We start from the raw sequence: 18,356 nt of genomic DNA on the forward strand, positions 1-18,356 counted from the left end.
ATCTGGAAGGCAATGTTTTCAGTCCGAGACAAAGGCATAAACAAAAAAGTCAAACTTATTTCCTTTCGATTGGTCATCAGAATAAACATCTCCAACTATTTTAACATCATTTTATCCAGCCTGGTTGGGATGCAAGTGCATCGCAATACCGGTGCACGCAGAGGTCATGGGTTCAAATCCCGTACGGGCCTGAATTTTTTTTTCAGGTCCTATTATCAACTACTCGTTTCAGTAGTGTTCTTGGCTGCGAGGATCTCTTAATTTCATCATCAATCAAAGTTTCTTTGGTTGGCGATCATTTCCTTTATTCTCATGATCTTAATGAATGATTCAGCCCTATTACCGTAAGGAGAAATTAGATGTTGGTCACTCTCAGGGTTTAAAGGGTGAATACTCCTGAGTGGAGAGAGGCGCTGTGAAAGTAAACGGTTTTACTCAAGAACACAACACAATGACCCGGCCAGGTCTCGAACCCAGACCTTTCTCCACCTGGAGTCCAGTGTACTAACTACTGAGCCGCCGAGTCTCCCTATAGGTTGTAACGAACACTAATTGCAGCTTAGAAAGTTAAAAAAATACTCATCACATCCTACCTTGATCGGGAAAATTAAATCTAAATACATGATTATTTCCGAGAATAATACGAGCCCCTGAAAAACACAATTGAAAAGAACAACTGAGTATGAGGAAAACAAAGTGAATACTATCCAAACGAAAATTACAACAAAACAATTAAACAGGGAAGTTTTTTTCTTCATTGCAAAATTTACCTGATCTCAACACTGTGGATTCTGTTATCAGTTTTCCATTGACGAATGTACGGCTATTCTCGCAAGGAATTATCTTCACCACACCTGCAATAAACAGGGCAAGAGCACAAATGTTAATCATGGCAGTATCTTCATCGTCCTTTTTCTTTGACTGCTCTTGACGATGTCAACAATGCTACCGTCATCAGAACACCAAAAGCTAATATGGTTTTTGTTACGAAACGGATCAACTCTTTCCTCTAATCTCAAAGGTAATCGAACTTCAATTTAGTTCATTAATACAAAAGTTTTTTCAACTTGCGACGAAATCTTGAGAATTTCGTACAACGAGAAGATCTGAAGATAGCGAAAACTTTCACAAATTGAAGCGATAATCATTCCTGGCTAGTGTGCTTGAAAAGGCATTGACCTTAACAACATGAAGTCTTCAGAGTCCACTCACCTTGGGTGTGTTCTAAGACACAATGTTCATCAAGAATATTCTCCCCGCTAAGCTGAATATCTTGATGACTCTTTGCCATGGCTTGGCCAACTCTAAGGCAGTAAAATAACAGCATTAACAAGATTATTGACGCTCGAGCAGGCCCTTTTGACAACGTAAATTAGCCACCGTAAAGAGTTTAAAAGCTGAAATTTCGAGCGTTAGCCCTTCGTCAGAGCGAATGGAGGAATTGTCTGCTCTGACGAAGGGCTAACGCTCGAAACGTCAGCTCTTAAACTCTTTAAGGTGGCCAATTTACGTTGTCAACTCAGTTGATAATACTAAATTACCCTGTTATACTCTCCCACCGACGCAACACCACAGTTTCTTTAGTCTCTTTCTTTCTTCTTCACTCCCTCTATTCATTTGCCTTATTATTAGCACTAATAATACGCTAAAAAAACAGCTACAGGCATCACTTATCATCAGCGAGGTTAATACTTGTGTGCTCAAATGTGTGGTTTAATCACCTTGTAGTTCCGTCCTTAATGTAGTACAGAAGGCACTCGGACATCAAAGGATCCTCATTCAAATTGACAAGATGAGGTCTCTGAAAAGAAAAAAACAGCAACAGGGCTATTGCTCTAACTTCAATACACAAGTGCTGATTTAGTTTGTTACGAAACGCTATAGGGAATACCAACTTTGACTTTAAAAAATGGTGTAACCTGAGATACTACAATTCATAGAGATGCAAATAATTTGAATAGGACTTCATTTTTATAGTGATAAGAAATTACTTTTAAATATTTGACGTATACTGACCATGCACAATCAGTTACAGTAATTAAATTACTCACCCTTCTTGGCTGAAACAGTCCAACTGTATGGCCATCAGTGTGGATGGCCACACCCATTTCAGCTAACATTGCCTCTCTGTTGACCAATTGAAACAAAGTTACTTTATCAGCAATTTACAATGAATATGCAACAGAATCTAAAACAAGAAAGATACTTAGCCTAAGTTCTTCAGATAATAATCCAGTCATTGGTAGTTAAATATTTGACATCCATTGAAAACAACTTTTCAATGGATAGTGAATTGTTTAGCTAATACCAATGAAAGAACTTGTCAGTCACTCAGTAGAAAACATTACCCACCAATTTTGACCCCTCCCCCCACCCCCCTACAAACATGACATTTCTAAGAGTCAAACAAAAATCTAAATTTCAAATACCCGTATGTATATTTCAAAATTTCAAACTCACCTCTCTTGCTTAATGGCTTCTGTTTTCCTAAGCTTCTCTTCCCAAGTTTCATTTAGTTCAGCTATCAGTTTCTCAGATGCCTGACAAGTTTAACACAAAGTAATAAAAGAAAATTATCACACTGGCAAAAAAAATATTTGCAAACTTGATCATAGAGGGCGCAAATTAATATGGTTTGTTTCTTCTGTTGCCCCTTTTTAATTGTCTCAATTAAACTTTTCACTCCCAAGATCTCATTATTAATTCTCCTTACTGTCTGCCATACAATTCTTATAGTTTAGGAGAATTTGGTATTGGATCAACTATTAGTCCCCTTACTGATTATTTTTCTTTGTTCTCATCACCTGTGTGCTTGATATTTTATTGATATTGTAAGGAGAAATTCTATTTTGGTCACCAATAGGAGTTAACCCCTTAGCTTCCAGAAGTGATTAACATGTAATTTCTCCCAACAATATCTATTCAGTATCCAGCAAACATGTAATGAGAAAATTCAAACTTACAAGATAGAAGATGTTACTTTGGTTTAACACCATATTCTTGTTACTGATTTACAAGGAAATGTTTAGCAGCAAGATAGGGAAAATGATCAATCAGATCTTGGAATTTGAAGGGTTTTAAAAAAGCAATGTGTCCAGCAACTGTTAGAGGAAGAATCTAACCTTGAGTCTCTCTAGGGTTCCATCATGGAATTCTTGACTGTATCTCCTTGGTAAATGTGTAGACCCTTGCCTTAACACAGCTGTGTATTTGGAAATAAATCATAAGAAAAAGTTTTACAAATATTAAAAAAAAAATTAGAAATAAAAAAGACTGTAATGGAAAATGAACACGATTAAAATTAAAAAAAAATAGAAAGTACGGCAACATAATATGAATATAATCGTGAGTTATTATTAATAATGATGGTGGTATTACTATGGAAAATGAAAAAAAAATAGTCTGACTCCCTGACAAAAAGAAAGATTTAAACAGAACAAAAGGAAACAATGATTCATCTTACTACTTCCCTTTCATTTTCTACATAAAAAAGCACACAAAGAGCATTGTGTACCAGACTAAAAAAACAAAAATGCAAGAAAAAAATACACATGTTCAACTGATAAACAAATCTGAGAAACACATCTCTAGTAAGAAATATTAAGCTTACATTGCAAATCATCAGGATTGTAGCCTTCATTGACCAGAAGCTCCTTTAGTTTTGACACTTCTTCCTTTAGTTCACGAATTATCTAATATATTGGGTAAAAACACATTCTATCAAATTCTCATATTTGTGATATTCATGACAGGATTTAGTCACACTACAGTAGTAATAGTAGTAGGTACCAGTAAGTACTATTTGACTGCATGTCAGTAATAATTTTTTATTAGATTAGCTTGCTTATTTGCAGGCCAGTCCAATGTAAAAATGTGCACAGTGCAAAACAATTAAATATAAATAATAATGATAATAATAATAAAAATTACTACTTAAACAAGATCGACTGTTTAATTAATAACTAGACAAATCTAAATTTATGAAGTATTTTCTAGAACTACGCATTGCCAAGCTGTACTGTTACATGTTTTAACATGGCTTTTCACATGCCTTCCACATGGAAAATTTCACATGCATGTGAAATATTCATCTGAAATAATTTTTAAAATCATGAGAAGACTCTGAAAATTGCCACACTTTCCACAATATAATGTTCTTGTGCCTTTGGTAGTGCAACTTCACAACAGAAAGTAAAAAATTTGAAAGCCTTTGGGATACAGGCTTTAGAGGAATTATAAAACAGTACTGCTATCTAAGCTCTGCCTCAGTTGTAAGTTGCATTTTGTCAGTGACAATATTTTGAGTTGTATATATGCACAAAATTCAATTATTTGTTAAATAAAAAGCATCATTAACATAGGAATTTCAAACTTCCTTAAAAAAAGTCTAAAAGCATGGCTAATTTTCTCAGTTACCTTGGCATTGGGATCTTCATTGACTATAGCTTTGCATAAAATTTGTTTCGCACGATCAGCATACCTACCAAAAAAACAAAGCACCACAGTGAACTATTAAAATAAAGCATGGGCAATTCAACTTAAAACTTTTTTGACCAAACACTAAATTCTTAGAACCAACATTTAAGAAATGAATGGATGACAGTAAGGAGAATTACTACTGTGATCTTGGGAGTTTTTCCCTAGAGTTCTAATAAATCTTTTCTTAGCCATTTAACCTTGAGGTTGAAACAAAATGTTCAGTTGCTATCTGACACACACCCAAAAAAATTTAAGTTTATTTCAGACCTCGAGACAAATACTTTGTGAAACAGACACATTTGTTCAGTGCTTCTACATCTATACGGTAAACATGTGTAAGTACCTCAGGGTACTCAATGTTTCCTCAAAATTGATGTCTGCTGGGCTAATTGCAGCAATCATAGCTGTCTTTGAGTTTCCACCTGTTTTAAAAAAAAAGGAAGATTTACTACAACAATGTTTACATATTTTTAAACCTTAAGGTAAACAAACTAGTGGGCTCAGGATTATATGCAATTTGCAGTAACAGGTACTAAAGAGTCACCATAAATCTCTTACACCAGAATTTACTAAGAAATACTTCCTCCTTACAATATAAATTACTTACCAAGTTGACGGTTCATGAGAATAAAGAAAAACATCAACTATGGAATGCTGTTTGATTCAACACTAAATTTTTAGCACTAACTTGTATTCATAAAATTGTTTTGAAGACAACAAAGAAAATCATTACTGGTGAGATCTTGAGAGTGAAAGTATTAAACAAGAAAATTATACTAAGTCTAATGTTATCAATTCTTTATCCCACAAGGTGGTAAAAACACATCTATCTATCTTTCAGCTTTCTAGTGTCTTTGATAAAGAATGTGCAGTAAACTTGTCCACCATGTCTCCTTCACTCTGACAAAGTGCTAATGAGTGAGTCATGAGCTCTAGAAACTCTTCATGGTGGCCAATTTACATTATCAACACAACTTATAACCAAATTTTTTTTGCAATTTCCTCCACCAACACAACAATACAAGTTTCTTTAGACACTTTGCCCTTTTATTTGCCATGTCTCACTGCTTGATAAAATAATTTTAAATGCACATTCAACACAATTAGAAAAATAATTCAGACTGTACCTAGATTTTCTCTCAGGAGCCATGTCAGAACCGAATCTCTGAATGGAATAAAATCTGATTTCCTTTTCTTCTTCTGAGATGACTGCAAAGCAAAAAGGGTGGTGACAAGGAGGTTACTATGGACTGGCCCTTCATTTGATTTACAAATTGAAATCTTTCCCAAAAAAAGTGTGATAACTTTAAATTTATTCCCCTTTCAAAGATTGAACACCACTGTCAATAATTACTCACCTGTTCTGCAAGAGCAGATATCACCTTTCCAAGAGTTGTCAATGATTTGTTGATGTTTGCACCTTCCTGAAATATTCAAACAGACACCAATTCAATTTGAAGATAGTCCTGGGTAAAACACACTTTACAATAATGGAAGTCATAATGATTATTGTTGCCTACCCCCTGATATTTGTTTTAAAATGCACCAGGAGTATTACTTTGTAAATGGAACAGATAATCGCCAGTAAGAATATGTGTAAGAGAAGAAATCTTGGCTAGTAGGAGTTAATTGAAAGTCACACAGACAACTAAAACATTCTTTTGAACTTTATGAGGGTGTTTTTGTGAACAAGTTTTTCTTTAGAGAAACAAAATTCATTTTTTGCCTTATCACTGACAATACTTGGTGTCCAAAATGGTATTAATTGATTATTCATAACCATTACAATTTCCTCAATGTGATTGGTACATTTGCTGCTCAATTTTCCACTAATCATTCTGTACAGTCATAATTGGACAGTGTAATCTGACAGTTGGCTGCAATTGGATGCCTGTAATCATACAGTTAAAGCAGCCAATCACAAATCATCTAAATCTACCATTCACAGAATTAATCAGAATAACCATGATAGCAACAATTTATCCAGAAAAAAAAGGGAAATCTCCAAAATGACAGAAGATGTTTGCATTAAATTTATTAGTTTTTTTTTCAGAAATTGTAAAAATTATGATTAATTGGTAACAGCCAATTCTGTCTGTAATCATACTTGTGATAGACAAATCAAACTCCCACTTTGCAGTTGTCTGATTTGGAAATCACTCTGTCACTTATGATTACAGACCAAATTGGACTCCACTTAGTCCTATTACCATTATAAATGTAGTACTACCAGCACACATTCACATACCTTAAGTCTCTCCCCTTTAGCCCCTGTTGCATCTGCTCTCTCACTCCCAGCAAGATCTACCAAACTCAGTTTGCTGACCTTCAATTAAGAAACAACATATTTAAGCTTAAACACAGCAAGAAACAGACTGAGGTCAAAAAGGGAAGAGTCCACACAAGTAAGAGAATTGCATAATGACTTTTAATAATTTGGTATTTAGTGACCATGGTAGCATTACAAACCTTAGCTGTTGATAGGTCTGTTAAGGAGTCATGCCTCCTCTGTGTAAACACAATGCTAAAGATTGCATGGGATCTACTGCTGGTTTCGTTCATGTTTGTTGCAGCAACTGTCCTGTAAACATTGAAGAGTGCCATCAAATTTACACTACACAAATGTTGTAGATGTACAGTCATGTACCTTCAAATTACCTCACAAATCACAACAACTCTTTGGAAGACTCCTTAATGCTACCAATAATATCAAGCTGAATACACAACACAGATAAAGATCTTCAATCAAAAATACACCACATCTTTGATTTGAAATATTTTTGTTGACTATAGTATAATGAATAACTGTTTTATACTATGACCTTCTCAAAAAAATTCAAGAGAAACCAAATTTTACTCACCTAGCTTTGTTGCCTTCATCAATAAGGTCATTTATATCCTCAAATGAAGTGACAGCAAGTTTAGTCAAGTCTTCTACATATGGCCCCAACATTGGATGTTCCCTAAAGAAATGATCATTCCAATTAATTTTTATAACAATTAAATGTAAAAAGAGCTTAATAAGTGGCAAGAAGCTCTGACACTCTCACAGGTCCTCAAGTGACCCAGCAAGAGAATAACCAAAATTAAATGTAAATTGAAATATGGCTGTGGGCTGGTTTGAGTTGAATTACAATTTAAAACATGGCATTTAAACTTATTGCATGCTTTCCTTGACAAACAATATTTTGGTGATGCAGGAATCAAAAAAAATTTCAAGAGTAGAGTTCTCATGACAAGTGTTGGCTAAAGGGTCATCTGCAAAAAAGTTCAAACATTATATGTTTTGTCCTTGACAGATTTTTCATTATTAAGTTTCTTGTACAAAACAAATGTCAGATTTTGGACAACTTAGAGACCTTGTCAGCCTCACCTCACTCTTAAGTTGTTCTTAGCTTTTGGACTCAGCAAATCTCTCACTCTTTCACAGTAGATCTCAAGATAGCTGACCTGATGAAAGATTAAAACATGCACTGTACAAAAGACTTTTACAAGTTGTCAATAACTCAGACTGCATTATTAGGCAACTTAAATATAACTAAAAGATAGACTGCAAAGGCTCCTTGACTGAAATAGTAAAGTTTAAAACAAAAAAATGTTCATGTCTAAATGGATGTTTTGGAAAAGTGGTTGGAGGACCTTGCAAGTGGTCTCTGTACATGCAAGTAAGGTTGATGAAAGGTTTGCATTGAGTCATGTGTCTTTCCCTTTATGCTTTAAGATCAGAGTCTCATACCTCAGCAGATAACATCAACTCATCGCTGCTCTCACTGTCAATCTTTTGGAACAACTCTTCACAAAGCTAAATAAAAATAAAGGAGTATATAAGGGGCAAGGTAACTTTTATCTGAATGAAACTTTAAACTCCAGAAGTTTTTAAAAGGTAACCACTATTTTCTCTCCACAATTTTAATAATACAATGATAGATAAATTAATAAATGGGATTTAGCAGTGGACATTCCATGAGGTGACTATTCTTGCCCACTGTTGAATTGGTCGAATTGGAATTTAGAACATTGGTTTTTGATATATTCTTCACTTTCATACAATCTTCACCCAACAAACAAGTGATCACAACAGACAGACTTATTAACAAATGAATGTCACCTTCACATTGACGTAAGACCAAATGCTCCTCATAAACAATTTCATTCCCAAGATCTTAGTGAGTCTCCCTTCTCCATGCTATACATTTCTTAATTATAACAAAAGTTCTAAGAATTTTGTGTTGAATCAAATAGTATTCCCTTAATTATATTTTTCTTTATTCTCATCACCTTTCTGTGAAATATTATATTGCCACTAGAAAGAGAAATCACATCTTGATCCCTTTTGATTTTGAAAGGATTAATCTAGGTAAACTATATAACCTATAAGGAATATTTAGCAGCCGAAAGGTAGAATTTTCAAAACAAATACAGTTAAATTTCATCTTCACTGGTAATTAGGGTTAAAAACAATGTGTCACTAACAAAGTCTTGTCTGATAAAAGTTAGCTCCTCCTGAAATTCATAACATTTTCAAAAAATAAAAAAAAAAAGAAAATCACTTCAATTTGTTCCTAAATTTAGTTGAACAGCAACACAAGTATTTCAATTATCTATCAATTTAGATAACTGCTTCTTTCATGTAGCTCCTTAATATCTCACCTGTGGTATGATTCCTTTCTGGTCTGCCTCTTGTTTGCCCATCATTGTATAAGACTTTCCAGAGCCTGTCTGGCCATATGCAAATATGCAGATGTTGTATCTGAAGGGAAAATAGCAATTTACATTTTTATTCATATCTAGGCTTCACCATTGTGCTTATTAAGAATTTTCATGAGATGTCCATTGAACGTGAAAATTAACAATGGAATTCATGACTGATAGAGCAGAGAAAGTTGTAGTTACAGTTTAATACCAGTTATTTCTTTTCTCTCATGGCTCACCCTAATTATCAATTATTTAAGTCAAGAAAGATAGGAAATAAGAAATCAACCCAGGTAAACAACATTTCAACCTTGTATAAATTAAATTTCAAATGCGCCAACACAGGATTCCCTATGAGCAACAACTGTTTAAACAGAATAAAAGGTATTAAATCCCTTCACTCCCAGGATCCCATTTATTTAGTAATTCCCCTCACTGTATGTCATACAATTCTTATGATGTTAGTTTGGAGAATCAGGTATTAGATCAACCACATGTATTAATTCCCTTATTGATTTTTTCCTTTAATCTCATCACTTGTCTGCTTGATATTCTACTGTTGTTGTAAAGAGAAATTCTTTCTTGGTCACTCATGGGAGTAAAAGAGTCAAAAGCTAGCATCTACTCTTTTTTCCGATCACAGGTTAGTGATCAATTACCAAGTTCATTTGGTATTGACATTTCTAGATAATTAAATAATGAAAATCTTGACTCCTGCACTTTCCCTAGCATGTATATTTACCCCTCAAATGCATGTGCCAACATCTCTTTACCAATGTCTGCATACACTTGCTTTTGGGATGCAAAGTGGGCATCATTCTGCAAGAACCAAATTAAGAAATAAAATTAATGAAAAATGTTACGACAAGTACTAAGAAGTGAATGAAAGTGATCTTCGCAGTAACGTGCACTACTTAGGCAGTAGTGAAAATAAGGCCTGAAAAAAATTCAGGCCTGTACGGGATTTGAACCCATGACCTCTGCGATACTAGCGCAGTGCTCTACCAACTGAGCTAACAAGCCAACTGAGAGCTGATTTTTTTCAGGCCTTTTTTTCGCTACTGCCTAAGTAGTGCACATTGCTGTGAGGATCACTTTCATTCACGTCTTTATCCGCAGTACAAATATATGACTTTCATATATTCTTAACCGTTTATTTCATCACTTCACCGGTTTATTTAGAACCAACATCATGACCAGCTCCCAGTTGGCTTGTTAGCTCAGTTGGTAGAGCGCTGCACCAGTATCGCAGAGGTCATGGGTTCAAATCCTGTACAGGCCTGAATTTTTTTCAGGCCTTATTTTCACTACTGCCTAAGTAGTGCACATTACTGTGAGGATCACTTTCATTCACGTCTTTATCCGCAGTTCAAATATATGACTTTCATATATTCTTAACCGACAAGTACTAAGAGTTAATCAATTAACTCTGAGACAAGATAATTTGGTTTTCATCAACTGAGTTGATAATGTACTGGCCACCCTTAAGAGTTTCTAGGCTGACGTTTCTGGCATTAGCCCTTTGTCATTTGCTCTGACAAAGGGCTAAAGCTCAAAACACCAGCTTAGAAACTCTTTAGGGTGGCCAGTCTACATTCAGTTGATGAAAACCAAATCATCTTTTCATACTCCCCCATGATGCAGCACCACAATTTCTTTTAATAGAAACTTGTCACCTTAACTCTGAGACAATTATCTCATCGGAAGTTTTATTTAGTACTTTTTAATTAAAATGGGTTCACAAGTCATCTTGCTGAGTTTGTAAAAAGCCAGACATGGTTTGATGCTACTCTGGTTTACAGATTTAATTAATGTAACTGAAGAAGTTACAATTCATAGACCCAAAGTTTTGTAACTTCTTTGGTTACATTCATTAAATCTGTAAACCAGAGTAGCATCAAACCATATCTGATTGTCCACCTGGTTGCCATGTGAACTTTAATATATCTTGTAAAAAGCCATTAGATGAATTAATTGTAAGTGATTTTCACTACTCAACACTGCACATGAAGTTAGAGTTGTTTGTATCCCAACTTCTACCATGAATTCAGTGACAGGAACAGTTCAAACAGTTGTAAGATTAAATGTACAGCCCAGGGTGCAAACCCACATGGGAAGATTTATGTACCAGATAGATTATTATCAAACCTTACTTCATCATGAGACCAGTATGAGTAATCAAAGTTAAAACTCTTGGGCTTTTCACTCAAGTTTCTAGGATTTAGGATAGCTGAAAAAAAAACAGAGTTGTGAAGGCAAAGACTAAGACAACAGAATTTGGCACAAGAAATAGCTTCACCCTATTTGACAGTTAAACACTTCTAAAATATACCCAGATATTATACAAGGTGCACAGTATTTTTTCTGGCCCCCAGGTGGTGAGGAAAAATACCAGTAATCAGCAAAATGTCCACTTGTATCATATATCAAACCATTGCCTGAAATTTAAAGAGGGTTAAGGACATGATTTGAAAGGAAAAATCTAGAGATTTCAGTCTTCCAAAGGTTAGCATCTCTTTTCGTCAAGCACAAGACTCAAATACTCTCAATATGACATTCAACCCCAATCTTGTGCCCCAGGTGGTGTGTCCTTCTATATCCATTTTTGTGACCAAATAATCAAAGATTTTACTCTAAAACTTCTAGAATTTAATTTCTGAACCTCCTGACTCCTGGGCAAGATTGCATGTTCAAAAGGAACAGGAGTTAATCCTATTCCAGGATTAAAAATTTTATTTGCAAGGTTTTGATCTCTCTTCTAAGGAAACATATACTCTACACTTAATTCATAATATGCATCTACAATTCATAACAGTTTTATCTTAATGCCAGCAAATCTGCACTTGGTAAAACATAAAAGTGAACACTCTCTACAGGGATAAAAAAGCTAATAAGAAACTTATTCTAACCCTAAGTTAAAATGAAGCTCAATTGTTTTTAAAAGAATGCCCTTTGTCTTCCATTGAAAAAAAAATAAATTGGGGGGTTAATTTGTATGGCTAAAATAGTATTGATCACTACATCAGTCAAAGGCTTATAAAGTAATCTGATACAGCAATACAAGACATAAACAAGACTAAGTCAGAACTTGTAAATCTGACACACATTCAGTTAATGTTGTGGTTTGAAGCAACTTAAAAACAATCTAAAATAGCAACTTGAAAGTAATTTCAATGAAATAAACCCTATGACAGGGCAAATAATTTTTATTTTAATTCTTAGGGTAGCTGAACCATTCATTCCTCAAGATAACGATTCTTTAAAAATATCTGTATGCCTACAGCTGTGTTTGAGTAAGTATGGATATATATGCAAATCTCAGCAAATCATTATAATATCATCTTACTTGAACCAAACCACATTCTAAATCATACATTATTAACTGATCCCCATCTCAAGAGAATGAAGTGTAGGAAATTTTATATTGAACGCTGAGTTTTGAAATTTCATATCTTCCAATATCATATTGTATCCTTGTTAATATCAGAATGTAAACAACACTGGAAAAAAAAAGAATAAAATTTCCTTTAATCTACCTATGGAAACTTTCAACTTCTTTGATGCGGGATGAAAAATCGACTGATGCTCAGTTATCAAAACCAAAAAATTAGCATATTTCACTTTTTTTGTTAATTTATTTCTAGAATTTCGTCAAAAGAAATCTTTCAGAGATTTGGATTAAAAATATCCCGCTAAGGCTTTTCGTGACTATACGATACCTGACGTGAATAAAAAATCTTTTGTTCTGGAAATCTAGAAATTACACTCATGGACTTCAGACAGTGCACTAGCTGAACGTAGGTGAACGCAAAAATAATAAGAAATTTAGTAGTCGACACGTCCATCGTGTCAACTAAATTTCATATTTACCCATTGGTATTTTGAAAATTGGGAAATCACATTCCCATAAAAATAAATTAGGAAAAAATAAAATTACAATTGAAACATTTCCCTTCAGCTGTTCAATCGCTAATCAAAATATCGAGTGGCTCATAAACTTTCAGCCAAATTAACATATCATTACAAGTGCAGACAACAACTCACTTGTGGTAGGTCCGTGCATCCCAATTATACATTTGCAGCTTCGATTGTTTTCTCGGCTCGCAAACGGCCGAACTCGAACAGCCACTTTCACAGAAGACATTTCCTAAGCAGCATGAAAACCGAAAACCATTCTGAATATCTTGGAGAAAAGTCTAGGTAACTTTTGACTCCATTGCATTACATCATTGCCCTAGGACCGTCTAAAGCCGTCATCTTCGTAAAATAAAACACGCGCAGTTCTCCCCCACACATCAGCTGTAAGGCATTCTCATAGCCCAATGGCAAAATAGAATGGTAAAAGTGATAATTCCACGGACTGTTTCCAACGCTTAAGGATGAATTCCGCGGAAATTTAAGCACTGATGCTTACAGGTCACGAAATATTTTTGATCACGAGTTTAGCATTGGGGTAAGTCCGCTGACCACAAGATGGGCTCATGCATTCCCGAATGCATGCTGTTCTATTGTTTAAGGGAGGGAGGGAGACGAGGACGAACCATGATGGGGGGGAGGGGGGAAAGAGGAAGAAAATAAATTCAGAGCCTATTGCATATTGTAAAGCATTATTTAAAATACAAATGTGTAAAAAGCTATGAAGTAACAGTTATGGATTTTGGAAAGTAAAAGCAGAAACCGATTAACCAGTGCATCTTTTTCAACAGAACACAGCCAGTAATTTTGAGATTGCAGAAACGTCTGATGCAGATATCTCTAGTAAACTTACGACTACTCCAATGTCATGTTCTTATCAGATGAATGGGAATGGTGACTACGGTTAGTAGGGTTGCCCGTAACTCCTTCTGGAGCTTGGGCCATCGACGATATCCCTCCTCGACCTTATCCTGTTCTGGGCTAGGCTTTCGAGTGTAGACCAGCTGTTGCCGCAGTTCTTCATCTCGACGCCGGGTGTTTTTTCGGGCGTCTTCTTTTCCGTTTGCCCTGAAGATACTATTTCCTGGTTTTCTAAGTAACACTGTCTGGATGTTTCTTTAAGGTGTGGCCGATTCATCTCCACCTCCTCTAACTGCTTTAAATTTGAATGAGTTCCTAAACCTGATCTTTCTCATACATCATCGATTGTTTCTCTGTCTGTTCTATCTATTTTTAGAATTATTCTAACAAAACGTTGAAAGACGTTTATGTTTTCGAAAGACGAGAAAAGAGATACAATGACGAAGAATGGTGCCTTCTATGATTTTTAAAGATAAACTCCAGAATTCTTTTTAAAAACACGTTAAAAGACTTTTATGCTTTCGAAAGACGAATGAATGATAAATTTTTAGAATTCTTCTAAGAAAGCCTTGAAAGATGTTTATGTTTACGAATGACGGGAAATGAGATATAATAACTGAGAATGGAGCTTTCTATGATTTTTAGTGACGATAAATGATGTCTGGTTCATTTTTTTGTTTGAACTAGTTATGAAATTTTAGAATGCTGAGTAGCAATCAACATTTAAATAGCGTGCAAGATATCCTTCTATCTGGTCGAGTACATCACCTGACATATCATTTAACTAAATGACGTCACAGTATCGACATCGCAGGAAAAGGCTTTATTGTGTTCTGTATCCACCGATTTAAAAAAATTGGAATTGACTCATCCATACCAACCGGAAATGAACAGAGCCATGTTTTTTTTTAACTCGGCTGCACGCCAAATTTGATCAATTTCGGCGAAAATATATATGAAACGTTCCGTTTCACACCAGATTAAGCGCAAGCTCTTCACCAAACAATACAACAGAGGTCAATTAAACAATACCCATCTTATTCTAGTAACACAGGAGCACGAATAATCCGTGCTCTCATTACAATTATTGAAAAGAAAACAGGATTGTCTCGAGGGGATCTGTTCTTTCCTCTCTTGTTTTGATTTATTTTTTTGGACGTAAGTTAGCTCAGAGAAGAAACTCGTTGCCGATGAGGAGAAAATGACGAGCGCTCTCTGAATAATATAATCCTTTTTTCCTATATGCACTTGTGTTCAGTTAGTATCTTACCTAGCTAGGGTAGGTTCAAGGTCTTTGAACTCAAGCTTAAGGTAAGGGTGTGCTAAAAGTGATGTCTTCCATACCGGAGAAGGAAATCTGCTAACTTGATTCTTCTTCTCTCTATCTCTTTCCGCCGGTAACGAATTTGATTGTGTTCGTCTGAGATTATAAAACTGGTCTCTAAGCAATTATGTGGATGTTTTTCTCCCACCCTTCCCTGAAGACAAGACTACCAATCCTGCCTTGTCGCAACAAAATTGGATTGAAAGGCAATCAGAATACTTTTAAATTTTTTAAGATTACTATTCCACTTAAATTTCTTCCACCACATGCGGAAATACTGGGAAACTTTAATATCAACCAATGAAAGCTCTCGTTTCACCTCATATAACAGCCTCTATGATTGGCTAGGTTTCAGTTACAAGCCGAAGATGCAGTCATGGCGGATGATGAGAGCATAGAAAGGAACAGCTTGTGGCATCTTCAAGAACGTTTGAAACAAGAGAGACTGTTCGTCAACAAAGAGAAATCTGAAATATCAAGTCTTAACATAGAGATACAATCAACTTGCGAAAGACTTTACCATTTGTCGTGGATAACTCGGCAACAATGGAAGGTGGTTCAGCGAGTGAGGGCTTCACCTGAAGAATGCAGCCATGTCGTAAACAGGCTGGATTCTGCCCGCTTTGTGGATGCATCAAGACATCTTGGCTACTTAGAATCAAAATACTGGGAATTTTTTAAGGGACTGAGAGAGAATCCCTCGCTTGTCGCATCCACTTTGGCTTATGCGGACAAAATTAATTTAGACACCTCTCAGCTGATTCGGTTGTTGTTGAACTCTCTTTATGGAAATTGCCTTCTTCCGCAAGATGAAAATTATGTGTTGATGCTAATGAAACACCTGATCGAGTTGAAAATCACAGGAGATGAGAGCCCTGAGAAATTCCTTCAGCATAAAAGGAATTCATTTACGTCGCTGTTTGGGATTCTAATCGAAAGCTTGTTCTCCGCAAAGTTGTATTTGACAGCGGCCCTTCATGCACCTATTATGCAAGTTCTCTCGGAAGATTCACTTTTACAGAAGCGCTTACCCCTCAAGTGCACTAAATTCGTGGAAAACCTTAAAGCGAAACTCTATTGTTTTCCTCAAAGCTTGCGATGGTTAATGTGTCAGTTTGCAAATATTCTTTCATCCCACGGTATGAATGATAAGGAAGTGAGGTCAATGGTCTTAAATCTGTTATTTGATTGCATTGTTTGTCCGGCGATAATACGACCTGAGCAGTTTGGCATCACTTCTGATGTTCAAATTAGTGAAGTAGCCTCACAGAACTTGCAAAATATAGCTTCCTGTTTGCAGTGCTTGCACTCTCTCTATTCCTCTGAAGATGAGAATGCAAGAAATTTGGACATGTTTTCAAGGATAGATCCAGTAAGTATGTTTTGCATAGACTACTCTATCTGAGAGGGAATTTCCTTTACATCCTAAGACAGATTATTTCTCAGAAAAATCACACTTATCTTTCTTCCTGAACAACTGGAGTTTATCACATGAAGCAAGATGAAATTTCCTTGGTATTACACTCCTTTTCCTGTTACCCTGAAATTAGCATACATGTCTGATTGTCATAGAAGACTGTCTGATGAGAGAGAAATGGCGGTTTCTTTCACATACCATTTGAAAGCTGGCTCACCCATTTATACATCATATGGGTGTAATCATTCTTTAGGCAGATTTCCAGTGTTTGCATAAGCTAAAACAATTACTTCTCTACAATATTCATAAAAAATTTTCTGTTTTGGGTATATGAAGGTCCTACTTGCTTTCAATGTTTTTGCTGAGATTTTAAGCTAGTATTCATTTCTTTTCAGGTCTGTGTGACTTCATTTTTAGATGCCATATTAGAGAACCAAAAAGACATTCGAGATTTTCCAAACCATAAGTCCCTTTCTGGCCTTTGTCGCAATTCAGTTCTCATAACAGAAAATGAGCTACATGCCTTGGTGAGTTTCATGCATGTGATGCCTGATCTAAAAGAGAAAGTTATGTTTGTTTTCACGAAGATGAGAGTTTTTCGTCATTGTATTTTCAAAGAGGAGGAGGATGCAAATGAATGACTGGCTGCTATAGAAATCCCTTGTCTGTGCACTTTTTATTTCTAACTAGAGAGATGGTAGTCTAGTGGTTACTGTACAGGGTTCTGATCTGGGTTGCATAACAGTATTGTGATCTTCAGCAAGACACTTGACCATTAGTCACAGTTCCTATTTCCACCCAGTTGTAACCCTTTACAGCCAAACATTTATAGGTATATTCTCCATACTATCATCTATAGTATGGTACTTATGGTACTAACAGGAATAATTTCTTTGATCAGTGATTGTTAGATTCATCCAGAGGAAGCCATTTTACATATAGTTGATTCATATCCAGAAATTAGGAGAAGGTTTGACAGTACTTTGAAGCCAGGAGGCTCTTATGAATTACACTTTTCCTCATTATGTAGTTGTTTTTGTACATTGAAGTAAGCTGCCTTTCAAGACAGTTCTTGTGTTCCAGCAGTTTTCCCAACAACCCTCAAAATCCATAAAAATCGATTAGAGAACCCCTCTCAATACCAAAGGAACAATACAAGTCCAGTTCGTGCGACAAATGATATTACAACATTAAAATTCAAATAATTTGAATCAGCCAATGAGCGAGCTACTGAAATCGAACAATAAAAATGAAACAAAGTCTGTAATTACATGCACATGCTAACTGATTTATTTCAAAGTTTTTAATTAATTCCATAAATGCAGAGAAAAGTCGCAACATCTTGTGTACATAAATTTCTTTTGTTCCTTATCTTAGACAAGCTTTCTTAGAATGATTGAACACAGTGAAGACTACAAAGATATTGTTAACCATAAGGAGCTAGAAGAGTTACTGTATCCTCTGCCACCCCAGCCAGAGATAAGTCCTGTGGAGCCCATTACAGATCCGTTAGCACCCCCAGGTCCAGAGTATTCAATAGAGAGTCCAAAGACACCAAAAAAGAAACGAGCCATCAAAGGAAAGAGGGAAGATAAAGCTCGAAAGCAAAGCTTGGGAGAAGGTCAAGCCGCTGAGTTTGAAGGGAAGATAATAAAGCAGTATAACCCG

General features: G+C 35.6%; 2 protein-coding genes and 2 non-coding genes across 4 annotated transcripts in view; 2 read left to right on the plus strand and 2 right to left on the minus strand.

The window, feature by feature from the left end:
• The window catches only part of LOC131786465 (kinesin-like protein unc-104), a 33,427-nt gene extending 19,300 nt beyond the window's left edge, over positions 1-14,127 (minus strand). Inside the window, exons 1-22 of the mRNA XM_066164939.1 lie at positions 13,940-14,127; positions 13,216-13,318; positions 11,325-11,401; positions 9,914-9,990; positions 9,130-9,229; positions 8,216-8,281; positions 7,853-7,929; positions 7,341-7,442; positions 6,949-7,060; positions 6,728-6,805; positions 5,838-5,903; positions 5,607-5,688; positions 4,823-4,901; positions 4,417-4,480; positions 3,611-3,692; positions 3,123-3,202; positions 2,461-2,540; positions 2,052-2,127; positions 1,722-1,801; positions 1,213-1,304; positions 771-854; positions 594-650 (exon numbers count right to left, since the gene is read on the minus strand). Coding sequence (XP_066021036.1) covers positions 594-650; positions 771-854; positions 1,213-1,304; positions 1,722-1,801; positions 2,052-2,127; positions 2,461-2,540; positions 3,123-3,202; positions 3,611-3,692; positions 4,417-4,480; positions 4,823-4,901; positions 5,607-5,688; positions 5,838-5,903; positions 6,728-6,805; positions 6,949-7,060; positions 7,341-7,442; positions 7,853-7,929; positions 8,216-8,281; positions 9,130-9,229; positions 9,914-9,990; positions 11,325-11,401; positions 13,216-13,315 — 1,711 coding nt within the window. The 5' untranslated portion in view covers positions 13,316-13,318; positions 13,940-14,127. The remainder of the gene's footprint in view (positions 1-593; positions 651-770; positions 855-1,212; positions 1,305-1,721; positions 1,802-2,051; positions 2,128-2,460; positions 2,541-3,122; positions 3,203-3,610; positions 3,693-4,416; positions 4,481-4,822; positions 4,902-5,606; positions 5,689-5,837; positions 5,904-6,727; positions 6,806-6,948; positions 7,061-7,340; positions 7,443-7,852; positions 7,930-8,215; positions 8,282-9,129; positions 9,230-9,913; positions 9,991-11,324; positions 11,402-13,215; positions 13,319-13,939) is intronic.
• On the minus strand, positions 10,122-10,194 carry Trnat-ggu (transfer RNA threonine (anticodon GGU)). The gene has a single exon. It is a non-coding gene; the product is annotated as a tRNA-Thr (tRNA).
• On the plus strand, positions 10,381-10,453 carry Trnat-agu (transfer RNA threonine (anticodon AGU)). The gene has a single exon. It is a non-coding gene; the product is annotated as a tRNA-Thr (tRNA).
• A 907-nt stretch (positions 14,128-15,034) lies between the features above and the next one.
• LOC131786660 (GTPase-activating protein and VPS9 domain-containing protein 1) overlaps positions 15,035-18,356 on the plus strand; it is a 13,853-nt gene continuing 10,531 nt past the window's right edge. The window contains exons 1-4 of the mRNA XM_059103734.2: positions 15,035-15,258; positions 15,620-16,643; positions 17,084-17,215; positions 18,066-18,356. The exon at positions 18,066-18,356 is cut by the window's right edge and continues 144 nt beyond it. Coding sequence (XP_058959717.2) covers positions 15,648-16,643; positions 17,084-17,215; positions 18,066-18,356 — 1,419 coding nt within the window. The 5' untranslated portion in view covers positions 15,035-15,258; positions 15,620-15,647. The remainder of the gene's footprint in view (positions 15,259-15,619; positions 16,644-17,083; positions 17,216-18,065) is intronic.

This window comes from Pocillopora verrucosa, chromosome 4 (genome assembly GCF_036669915.1).
Source record: "Pocillopora verrucosa isolate sample1 chromosome 4, ASM3666991v2, whole genome shotgun sequence".
Taxonomy (NCBI): Eukaryota; Metazoa; Cnidaria; class Anthozoa; order Scleractinia; family Pocilloporidae; genus Pocillopora; species Pocillopora verrucosa.